The sequence below is a fragment of the Heloderma suspectum genome, chromosome 2, assembly GCF_057233095.1.
Source record: "Heloderma suspectum isolate Gila_16-S chromosome 2, 16-S_ref, whole genome shotgun sequence".
NCBI lineage: Eukaryota > Metazoa > Chordata > Lepidosauria > Squamata > Helodermatidae > Heloderma > Heloderma suspectum.
The window spans coordinates 282,599,933-282,612,377 of record NC_139459.1 but is presented as its reverse complement, the minus strand read 5'-3'; the positions used below and the strand labels follow the sequence as shown (position 1 = coordinate 282,612,377).

Here is a 12,445-nt window from a genome sequence, read left to right as displayed (position 1 = left end):
ATTCTAACTGGGCCCACCCATGTAGCCGGTCATGCACTAGACCTTGTGTTTGTTTCTGGAGAAGTGGGGAGTGATCTGGAAGTCGGGGGTATATCCACCACCCCCTTGTCATGGTCAGATCACTATCTGGTGACGTTGGACTTCTCGGTTCCACAACCCCTCCGCAGGGGTGGAGGACCCATTAAAATGGTCCGCCCCAGGCGTCTTATGGATCCAAATGGATTCCTGAATGCGCTTGGGGATTCTTTGGGGCATGCCAACGGCCACTCGGTCGAGACCCTGGTGGGTGGCTGGAATGCCGCAATCACTGGGGCATTAGATCAGGTGGCTCTGAAACGCCCTGTTCCCCTGAACAGGGCTCGGACTGCACCATGGTTCAATCCGCGGTTACGAGCTCAGAAACAGGAGGTGAGACGGCTAGAGCGCTGGTGGTGGAAGTCTCGCTCCAAGACGATCAGACACGGGCTAGAGCTGTATCTTCAGCCTATCACGTGGCAGTGAAGGCAGCAAAAAAGGAATATTATGCTGCCTCCATCGCGTCTGCAGAGTGCTGTCCCAGGAGGCTGTTCCAAGTGGTCCGGAGCCTGGTCGGTCCTGTGGCTCCGGAACCACTGGAGCATTCTAAGGCCTCCTGTGAGGCTTTGGCAAGGCACTTTGCAGATAAAATTGATCAGATTAGGAGTGTTACTCTGCACGCTGTGGATACAGTTAGTGAGCAAGAGGCGGCCTGTGGCAAACCGGTTTTGTGGGATCGATTCCAGCTTCTTCCTCCTGATGAAGTGGACAAGGTGCTTTCATCGGTATGGCCGACCACCTGCTTACTTGATCCTTGCCCATCTTGGCTCATTATGAGCTGCAGAGAGAGACTGGGTGAGGGGATCAAGGCGGTGGTGAACGCCTCCCTTGAGGAGGGAGTGATGCCATCAGCCCTCAAGGAGGCAGTGATAAGACCGCTCTTAAAGAAGCCCTCCTTGGACCCTCAAGTTTTGAACAACTTTCGCCCAGTCTCAAATCTGCCATTTTGGGGCAAGGTGATTGAGCGGGTGGTGGCGGTGCAGTTGAAGGCACACTTGGAAGAAACTGATTATCTAGACCCATTTCAGTCGGGCGTCAGGCCTGGGCATGGGACAGAAACGGCCTTGGTCGCCTTGGTAGATGATATGAGGAGGGCTCTGGATAGGGGTGAATGCTCCTTCCTTGTTCTCCTCGACCTCTCAGTGGCTTTCGATACCATTGACCACGGTATCCTCCTGGACCGCCTGGAGGGGTTGGGCATTGGGGACACCGTATTGCGGTGGTTCCGTTCCTTCCTCTCCAGCAGGTACCAGAGGGTAGCACTGGGAGAGGAGGTTTCGGACCCATGGCCACGTACTTGTGGGGTGCCACAGGGTTCCATCCTCTCCCTGATGCTATTTAACATCTATATGAAGCCGCTGGGGGCTATCATCAGGAGGTTTGGGGTGCAGTGTCATCAATATGTGGATGACACGCAGCTCTACCTCTCGTTTAAATCTTCACCAAGGTTGGCCCGTAGAATCCCTGTCCAAATGTCTGGAGATGGTGAGTGGCTGGATGGGGAGGAATAGGCTGAAGCTGAACCCTGACAAGACCGAGGTACTTTTGGTGGGAGACAAGAGGAGGCTGGGGGATGTTGACCTGGTGTTGAATGGGGTACAGCTACCCTTGAAAGACCAGGTCCGCAGCCTGGGGGTCATTTTGGACTCCCAGCTGTCCATGGAGGCTTAGGTGTCAGCTGTGAGCGGACAGCGCTGTATCAACTCCATCTGATACGGCAGCTGCGCCCCTTCCTTCCCGACCATCTGCTCCCATCGATAGTACATGCCCTGGTCTCCTCTCGTTTAGACTACTGTAATGCGCTCTCCGTGGGGTTACCCTTGAAGACGGTTCGGAAACTGCAGCTGGTACAGAACGCGGTGGCTCGCCTGATTAAAGGCAGCCGCTGGCGAGATCACATCACTCCAGTGCTGAAGGAGTTGCGCTGGTTAGCAGTTGTTTTCTGGGCCAAATTCAAGGTGTTGGTTTTGACCTTTAAAACCCTATATGGTTCCGGCCCAGCCTATCTTAAGGAGTGCCTCCAGCAGCACCAGACAGGCCGCTTAACAAGATCAGCCTCGGATGGCCTTCTCTCTGTCCCATCAGCCAGGACAGCTAGACTGGTGGGGACGAGGGAGAGGGCCTTTTCTGTGGTGGCCCCCACTCTGTGGAACTCCCTCCCTAGGGAACTCCATCATGCCCCCTCTTTAATGAGCTTCTGTCATGCATTAAAAACGTTGTTGTTCAGGCAGGCATTTGGGGTGGGTTAGGGTATTTTAGAAAATGTTTTTATTGTAGAATTTTATTGTTTTAAACTGTTTTTATTGTATGTTGTACATTGCCCAGAGTGGCTGGGTGACCAGCCAGATGGGCGATTAATAAATTTAATAATAAATAAATAAATAAACGTGAAATATTGGAAGTTGGTCGTCTGATAAGCTTATCATCTTAGTCATATCTCTTAGAAGTCAGGCATGCTTGGTATTCTGCCCACAGCTGGAACATCAGAAGGAGAATGTACAAGCTAAGCTCTAGGCACTGGTTTGTAACCATCTTCCTTCGCATACTTCCTTAACTGACTCACCGTATCCTCTGCCTGGTCTCTTGCAGGATGCAGTACTGGGCCAGAAGGCTGGAGCAAGAGATAGATGGAGTGATGAGGATATTTGGTGGTGTTCAGCAGCTCAAACGGGTAAGTTTTGTCTCTTTCTCGCCTTCTGTTTTATTTCTCTGTGATGATATTTCTGGATAAAGCTACCTACATCCAGGGAATAGTGGGGATTCATTAAGGATAGTATTTGTTTATTTGTTTGTTTATTTATTACATTTCTATACCACCCATTCGCTGAAGCTCTCTGGGCAGTTCACAGAAATTAAAACGAAAAAGGACAGAATAAATACAGTATAAAATATAAAAGTAGTCATACAGGATCGCAGTCGTGGAGTGATTCTGGATCTGACTTCCTATTGCCACCAAGGAACAATTCATGGTACTTGTTTTGGTCAATAAACTATTAATAGTCTTAGATCATGTACATTTGGCACCATCATCGCCTTTACTGTGTTCTCTTATAGTCTCTAAAAACACCCCTTTGCTTAGTACCAGACTATCAGATGTAATGGGAAATCATAGGCTTCCGCTATGTAAATGAACCATAGCAAGCTTTAGGTTAGAAGTGGGTAACCTCAGGCCTGTGGGCCAAATCCGGCCCTCCTGGGATCCCAGTCTGGTGCTCCAGGGTTCCCCAGATGGCTACACCCTCTTTCCTTGGGCTTACCCTCTTTCCCCTAATCACTGATCATTTGGTGGTTTTCCAGCTTTTGCACATTTTTTCTCTATTCTTAAAGGTTGAAATACCTCTCCTAAGTGTTAGTTACTGGCTGTAAGAGGGTTAAGGTAAAATATGCTGGTATTTTTGGTCTTTTGCCTCTGGCCCTGCCCACCACAGGAATGTGGCTCCTGAAGGCGTCTCTGAAATTAAATTAGCCCTTCAGCTGGAAGACTTTCCCCAGCCCTGCCTTAGGCTCATGTGTTCACCCTCCCCTCCCCTCTTTCGTGCCTGTGTGGAAGGGACTGGAAGCGTTCCATTCCAGTTTTAAATGAACCACAGTTACTCACAATGTCTGAACTTGGGGAACTATGCTTTTTTATACTATGGTTTGTGAGAACAAGCTAGGATCTGAAACTGTGGTTGGTTCAGCTAAGTGCTGGGCTTGAAACACTGGCAATGAGTTAAGTTGAGCACTCTCCGGAGAGCCTTACACTGAGCACAAGTTTGACAGGGTGAACAGCACAGTTCTTTCCTGATCTTGGTCCTGATGTCTGGCTTGAAGGATTGCTAATCCAAACAAGCTAAGACAAACAGAAGTAACAGTATTAGAAATATGAATTCTAACAATTGCCCCTAAGCAAAGCCCTAATAGGGCTCTTTTCCTGTGCATCTACATGACACTTAGCACAGTCAGAGCCACGATACCTGCTTGGGTGCCCTGGGACTCACACTGTCCTTTCTTAATGTTGTGACTCAGTCTTCTGTGTCTTGGCGATTAAAAATAGCACTCAGGATGTCAGACGAGATAAAGGTCTCAGACCTACAGACCTGTCACATAATTTGCAAGTTTTCAATTCAGTTTTTGTTTCTCGTAGCTTTGTGTGTGCGCGCGTGTGTGTGTCAGAATAAGAGACAGAGAAATAAATGTGTACAAACTGGGAGGTAGAGATGCTTCTTTACCTTTTTAATTCAGGCCTGGCTAACATACCAGTTAATTCTAATACTAATAATACATCCTTGACTTTTTTGAGTTCTGTTTCTAAATTTTTCTTTCTTTGCTATGTGTGGATATGGGTCTGTGCTTTGGTTATTGACTGAAATCTCATAACTGCTCTGCCACATGAGGCGTGAAATTTATTGTCAGAGATATGGCATCAGAAAATGTAATGGTGCTGAGTATTTTCTCTGTCTGCTGGCACACACAAAAATGATTTTTAACATTTTAGTCATTTCTAGGGGATGCTGCTATCCCCTTAGGAGGTGTTCCTTTCTGGGAATCATAAGCAACACTTACTAGCATTTTTCTGTGGCACATTTCTTAACCATCTACTTGTTTTCGTTTTCAACAAAGCAAGTTTCCAGCTCTGATGATTCCAAGGAAGATGGACCAGATGTAATCAGTTCCAGGCCAGTTATATCCCATTCCATAGAAAGAGAATCTGTTAGAGGACTGTGAAGTGGGTGTTGTGTGAAGTGTCCAATTCATTGACATATGTCAGTGATCCTCATCCAACAGATTCTGAGATATCAGGATAAATGGTATAAAACTCAACATGATGGGCAAACTAGCAGATCAGCCTTCACCTCAGTAAATGTGTACACAGGATTCTTTAGTAATAAGATCACAACAGTCCTAGCTCTTTCACTCTTCATGTAAGAAATGAATCTTTTCCCCTTCAGATAAGAAATGTACTAACTAAAATACAGTGTCAGCACAGAATGCTGCCATAGCACAGCTTACTTTGTTTGTATGTAGGGGCAGGAAATATTCCATTTGGCACAGAATTGTTCAACTGGCAATGGTGGAAAGGCCACATGTGGATGAACCTCTGAGGGTATTGTTTCTCTTTGCCTCTTTAAATGGTTATAAGATCCTATGATGATAATATCATGGTAATAATCTGAGTGAAGAAGGAATCAAGGTGAGTAAACTTCAGAGGTGCCTTCCCCTTTATCTTGCCCATATAACTCTGTCCTGACCTTCAGAGCCTTTCTGCGTTTATGTCATCCCTGTGTACTGTGGACCATTGTCTGAACTGGATGAATACTGATAGCTGACTGCCATTGATGGATATGGCAGATATCCTGATCTTGTCCTATAACATCCTTGGTAGTCAATCCTGACAGGCTGGATATAGAAAGAGTTTCAAAGGACAGCCTGGTCAGAGATGCCGTAGGGGCATCTTTCCTGGAGACTTTTAAGAAGATTCCAGATGTGCATATTGTCATGTGCAGTTTAAATCTACGAGGTGGATAAGATGAAGAGTCTCTTTATGAAGAACCTAGGATTTCTGATGGCTTTATGATTGTGTAGTGAGGCGTAATGTGGTGTTTTTGCTGTACACATTTGTTGTTGATATACACCATCCTAAGCAATTACACGTTGGTGTAGCCAAATCTTAAGAAAATGCAGCCTTCCCCAACCTGATAATCTCCAGATGTTTTAGACTTCAAATCCCATCAACCCCAGCCAGTATGACTAATAATCAGGAATACTGGCAATTGTAGTCTAAATCAACTGGAAGGCACCATGTTGAGGAAGGCTGGGGTAATGTCTTGTGTGCTGGGCAAAATTAGTTGTTAACTGAAAAAAATAAGATGCATACCCTGTCTAGTCCTGGAAACTCTCTCCAGTTGTAGCAACAATTCTCAGTAGTTGTTGCAACCAACCATCTGCTATTGTGGGCTTCTGCGTGAGAAATTATAGACTGTGATATTAACAAATCTGTTGATGAAAAACTGAACTTGTTTCATTTGTTACAAAAAGCAACGATGGAGTTATGTGTAAACCATAGCATCTTGGGATCTTGGTTTAAACAAGCCATGGGCTGTTGTAGGGTTATTCGAGGGTTGTTTAACCCTCCAACAAGCCATGCTGCCCAGATTCAGATGACACAATAAGTTGCAGCTGAGCAGTAATTATACAAATTCCACCCGGCATGCACCGTGGCTCACAACAAGCCACTGTGGCTTATTTAATGGTGGCTTATTTTGATTGTGTGAACCAGCGCAGTGTGTTCATCTGTTTAGTATTTGTAGTACAGCTCACAATTATTAATTCCAATTATGTGCATACAGAAACTGAGGCACAAAAGCACTGCTGCTTCCAAATCGAGCAGGGAGTCGATGGATGGTGTAATAAGGAATTTAACCCAGCCTCCCAAGCTCTAGCCCTATACTATAGCCCCAGAGGCTATTCTTCACCTACCTTCTCAAACCAATTGGAGTGTTTCTTAGCAGCCATTGAAAGGGTAATTGAAAATGGGAGTCATCAAAATGGGATGGAAAATGGTTATTTCATTCTTTATTGCCACTTACCTTGCTTTTCACAGCCAGCCAAAGGATATGCCATAGTAACAAGCTCAAGAGCTTAATGTCAGACTAGGGAAGGGATGGAATGCTAAATCGGGAGGGGTTGACACTGGATTCATGATTGCCTCTCCACTCCACTCTCCAATTGGGATTGGACCTAAACTCCTCCAAAGTTGAAATCTGATCCTGGGATCCTAACTGGATCTCTTTATGTGCCCCCAACTGATGTGAGCCCTCATTGTCACCCCTTTCCCTCTAACTTCCTGCAGTGGGGTGGGGACGGATTATGTCAGGCACTGTAGTAGGGATACAGTCCACTCTAGCACCAGATCAGCGACGAAATGATTTTGGCCAAATAATCCATGTTTTGCTAATTATTTCCAGAGTGACTTGGAGGGCTGGGGATATCCACCCATCACTATGCAAGATCACTGTATTCCAAAGCCCATTCCATGTTAATATGAGTCTGCCAGAAGGAGTTTGCAGGGAGAAGGGGAGAATGTAACAAGGGAGAAGGGGAGAATGTAACAATTACACAGACCTTCCTCTTTTCCCATATGGACAGTTTAGTGGAATATGCATATCTGACAGTCGGTTGTAGAGCGTAGCATGCCTGATTTCTTGGGTTTAAAAAATTTCTCTGCTATTAAGGATACTAGGGGCATAAACAGTGTTGCTATTTGGCTTGGTTCTTTGTCCTTATCATCCAGTGGTAATTTGCTGAGTAATGGACAGCACTGGCATCTTCTCCTGCACTGTGATGAGGAAAACACCCAGTCCATAAAGAGGTCCAGATGGCCTGAAAGCATGTGCCATTGGTTGGGAGTGGTGCGCAGCTTGTTGGCAGTGCTCAACAGCTGGCTATCCTGCAGCTGAGCAACATTTGATCCTCCTCAACAGGTGTTACTGCAGCTCAAAGGAAACCACACAGGGAAAGCAGTTGCTAGCCAGGACTGCTCAAGCTCCTTCTTTCCTTTTGAAAAGGAGGCCTTATGCTAGAGAGCCATGCCATTTTTATCCTCTCTCAGGAGGCTCCAGTGGTGAATGTGGGGGACTGGAGGGTGTTGCCTGGAGTGCCTCTCTAGCTGACTTGACATTTCATTTCTCTTAAGTGGCTTTTCACTGCATCGGTACTTTTATTCTCTATTGTGGTTTCCGTTCCTTGGCTAATTGCCTCATGCTGACAGACTGGCATGTCTACTTGACATGTAGCTCTGCTCTTTATTAATTTTGGTGCCTATGAAAGTGAGGGAGGATTAAAAGTATTGGCTCGGGGTTCGGAAAGCATGTAAATAAACTGCCCTGGCCTGGTCTTGACCTACAACTCCACCTGCTGTTTTAATCTCAGATATCTTGCCAATGTGCCCCAGCCCGGCTTTCTTTCCCTTTATTTAAGGGCACATTTTGGCACAGTGCTTATTTGGGGTGAGAGGAATTGGGTGTGACCAGTGAACACCTCTGATACCTGTTGGCTACATGCATTCAGATTCAGCCAGTGTTCACCCACCCCATGTGTGCGTGGTGGAGTGGGAGGACACAGGGCTAGCCAAGGGTGTGTAGTCTGTACAACCCACTAAACAATATCAGTCTGCAGAGACACTCAGAACCTCCAGTTTAGGGTGATAGTTGGGTTTTCATTTTGGTGATGTACTGCTGATCTGATTCTGTCAGACTCTGATCCCATCGACTTGAGGTGGGGTAAGTTAAAGATAGTCTGAAGCCAGAAGCAGAATTCCCTGGATGCTTTTATAGGGGTCAGGGAGTGTTCTCTGATCTGCTCTCACCTACTATGGTTAAAGGCTAAAAGATATGACGCCGGAAGATGAGCCCCTCAGGTCGGAAGGTGTCCAATATACTACTGGGGAAGAGCAGAGGGTATTTCGAAGTAGCGCCAGAAAGAGTGAAGCGGCTGGGCCAAAGCCGAAAGGACACTCAGCTGTGGATGTGTCTGGTGGTGAAAAGAAAATCTGATGCTGTAAAGAACAATATTGTTTAGGAACCTGGAATGTCAGATCAATGAATCAAGGTAAGCTGGAGGTGGTCAAACATGAGATGGCAAGATTGAACATCGACATCTTGGGAATCAGTGAACTAAAATGGACAGGCATGGGCGAATTTAATTCAGGTGACCATCATATCTACTATTGTGGGCAAGAATCCCTTAGAAGAGATGGAGTAGCACTCACAGTCAACAAAAGGGTGGGAAAAGCAGTACTGGGGTACAATCTTAAAAATGATAGAATGATCTCAGAACGAATCCAAGGCAAACCATTCAACATCACAGTAATTCAAGTCTATGCCCCAACCACTGATGCCGAAGAAGCTGAGGTTGATCGGTTCTATGAAGACCTACAACACCTTCTAGAACTAACACCCAAAAAAGATGTCCTCTTCATCATAGGGGATTGGAATGCTAAAGTAGGAAGTCAAGAAATCACTGGGATAACAGGCAGGCATGGCCTTGGTGTACAAAATGAAGCAGGACAAAAGCTAATAGAGTTTTGCCAAGAGATCACGCTGATCATAGCAAACACTCTTTTCCAACAGCACAAGAGACGACTCTACACATGGACATCACCAGATGGTCAATATCGAAACCAGATTGATTATGTCCTTTGCAGCCAAAGATGGAGAAGCTCTATACAGTCAGTCAAAACAAGACCTGGAGCTGACTGTGGCTCAGATCATGAGCTTCTTGTTGCAAAATTTCGGCTTAAATTGAAGAACGTCGGGAAAACCACTAAACCATTCAGGTATGACCTAAATCATATTCCTTATGAATATACAGTGGAGGTGAGGAATAGATTTCAGGGATTAGACCTGATAGACAGAGTGCCTGAGGAACTATGGTCGGAGGTCCGTAACATTGTTCAGGAGGCAGCAACGAAATTCATCCCAAAGAAAAAGAAATGCAAGAAAGCCAAGTGGCTGTCTGATGAGGCTTTACAAGTAGCTGAGGAAAGAAGGGAAGTGAAAAGCAAGGGAGAAAGGGGAAGATATATCCCAACTGAATGCAGAGTTCCAGAGAATAGCAAGGAGAGACAAGAAGGCCTTCTTAAATGAACAATGCAAAGAAATCGAGGAAAACAACAGAATGGGAAAGACTAGAGATCTCTTCAAGAAAATCGGAGATCTCAAGGGAACGTTTTGTGCAAAGACGGGCATGATAAAGGACAAAGAAGGCAGGGACCTAACAGATGCAGATGAGATTAAGAAGAGGTGGAAAGAATACACAGAAGAACTATACAGGAAAGATCTTAATGTCCCTGATAGCCATGATAATGTGGTCACTGAACTTGAGCCAGACATCCTAGAGAGTGAAGTCAAGTGGGCCTTAGGAAGCATTACTAACAACAAAGCTAGTGGAGATGACAGTATTCCAGCTGAGCTATTTAAAATCCTAAAAGATGATGCTGTTAAAGTGCTGCATTCAATATGCCAACAAATTTGGAACACTCAAAAGTGGCCGCAAGACTGGAAAAGGTCAGTTTACATTCCAATTCCAAAGAAGGGCAACGACAAAGAGTGTTCAAACTACCGCACAATTGCGCTCATTTCGCATGCCAGCAAGGTGATGCTCAAAATCCTACAAGCTAGGCTTCAGCAGTATGCGAACCGAGAACTACCGGAAGTACAAGCTGGGTTTCGAAGAGGCAGAGGAACTAGAGATCAAATCGCCAACATTCGCTGCATCATGGAGAAAGCAAGAGAATTCCAGAAAAACGTCTATTTCTGCTTCATTGACTATGCTAAAGCCTTTGATTGTGTGGATCACAACAAACTGTGGCAAATTCTTAAAGTGATGGGAGTACCAGACCACCTTACCTGTCTCCTGAGAAACCTGTACGAGGGTCAAGAAGCAACAGTAAGAACCAGACATGGAACAACCGAGTGGTTCAAAATTGGGAAAGGAGTACGACAAGGCTGCATATTGTCACCCTGCTTATTTAACTTATATGCAGAGTACATCATGAGAAATGCCGGGTTGGATGAATCGGAGGTCGGAATTAAGATTGCTGGGAGAATTATCAATAACCTCCGATATGCAGATGATACCACCCTAATGGCAGAAAGCGAAGAGGATCTCAAGAGCCTCTTGTTGAGGGTGAAAGAGGAGAGTGCAAAAGCTGGTTTGAAACTCAACATTAAAAAAACTAAGATCATGGCATCTGGCCCCATCACTTCCTGGCATATAGAAGGGGAAGAAATGGAAGCAGTGACAGATTTTACTTTCTTGGGCTCCAAGATCACCGCAGACGGTGACTGTAGCCATGAAATTAAAAGATGCTTGCTCCTTGGGAGGAAAGCTATGGCCAACCTAGACAGCATAGTAAGAAGCAGAGACATCACCTTGCCGACAAAGGTCCGTCTAATCAAAGCTATGGTTTTCCCATTAGTAATGTATGGATGTGAGAGCTGGACGATAAGGAAGGCTGAGCGCCGAAGAATTGATGCTTTCGAACTGTGGTGCTGGAGAAGACTCCTACGAGTCCCCTGGACTGCAAGGAGGTCAAATCAGTCCATCCTAAAGGAAATCAACCCTGAGTGCTCCTTGGAAGGACAGATAATGAAGCTGAAGCTCCAATATTTTGGCCACCTAATGCGAAGAGAAAACTCCCTGGAAAAGACCCTGATGCTGGGAAAGACTGAAGGCAAAAGGAGAAGGGGACGGCAGAGGATGAGATGGCTAGATAGCATCACGGATGCAATGAATATGAACTTGAGCACGCTCCGGGAGAGAGCGCAGGACAGGAAGGCCTGGCGTGCTATGGTCCATGGGGTCACGAAGAGTCGGACATGACTGAACGACTGAACAACAAATGTATGGCTGTGAGAGCTGGACTATAAGGAAGGCTGAGCGCCGAAGAATTGATGCTTTTGAACTGTGGTGCTCGAGAAGACTCTTACGAGTCCCCTGGACTGCAAGGAGGTCAAATCAGTCAATCCTAAAGGAAATCAACCCTGAGTGTTCATTGGAAGGACAGATACTGAAGCTGAAGCTCCAATATTTTGGCCACCTAATGCGAAGAGAAAACTCTCTGGAAAAGACCCTGATGCTGGGAAAGACTGAAGGCAAAAGGAGAAGGGGACGGCAGAGGATGAGATGGCTAGATAGCATCACCGATGCAATGAATATGAACTTGAGCACGCTCTGGGATAGAGCGCAGGACAGGAAGGCCTGGCGTGCTATGGTCCATGGGGTCACGAAGAGTCGGACACGACTGAACGACTGAACAACAACAACAACTGTGGTTAAAATGTGTGTTTTCCTGCTCTGGCTGATCACCCCTGTGGTTTCCTCCTTTGGCCAGAACTCCCTGGTGATACATATGCCGAATTCTCCCCGCGCGTGCACGCGCGCGCACACACACACACACACAGACTTGATGTCCCAAGTACAAGAACAGCTGTGGGCTCAAGCCCTGACAAAACACAATAATCTGCTATGCAGATTCATCTTAATTCAGCAACTTAACTTCCCCTTCATTCTTTCTAGTCTTATCTTTCTGAACATTTCTTGAAGTGAAACTTTAAATTAGAGAAGTGGTAAAATGGGTGATGGATTCTGGACAGTTTACATAAAATGTGGCTCTGCAGAGCTGAAAGTCAAGTGCATCGGCCCAATGTCACTAGAGCTCCTGTAAGAATACTGATAAAAAAGAAAGAAAGAAAACACATTTTTTTCACATGATAAAGCTTCTTTTGATGCTGAAGACAGACATCCAGTTTTTCAATGGTAATAATTCAGGGAAATAACTATGATATTTGTCTAGCAGGAGACTTAATCTGAATCCAGGTATTGCTTT

The 12,445-nt window shown here is 45.6% G+C and overlaps 1 protein-coding gene across 1 annotated transcript in view; it reads left to right on the top strand.

Moving 5' to 3' along the window:
- The window catches only part of CACNA2D2 (calcium voltage-gated channel auxiliary subunit alpha2delta 2), an 806,035-nt gene that overhangs the window by 81,433 nt on the left and 712,157 nt on the right, over positions 1-12,445 (top strand). Inside the window, exon 2 of the mRNA XM_084839654.1 lies at positions 2,665-2,746. Within this exon, the coding sequence (XP_084695780.1) occupies positions 2,665-2,746 (82 nt within the window). The remainder of the gene's footprint in view (positions 1-2,664; positions 2,747-12,445) is intronic.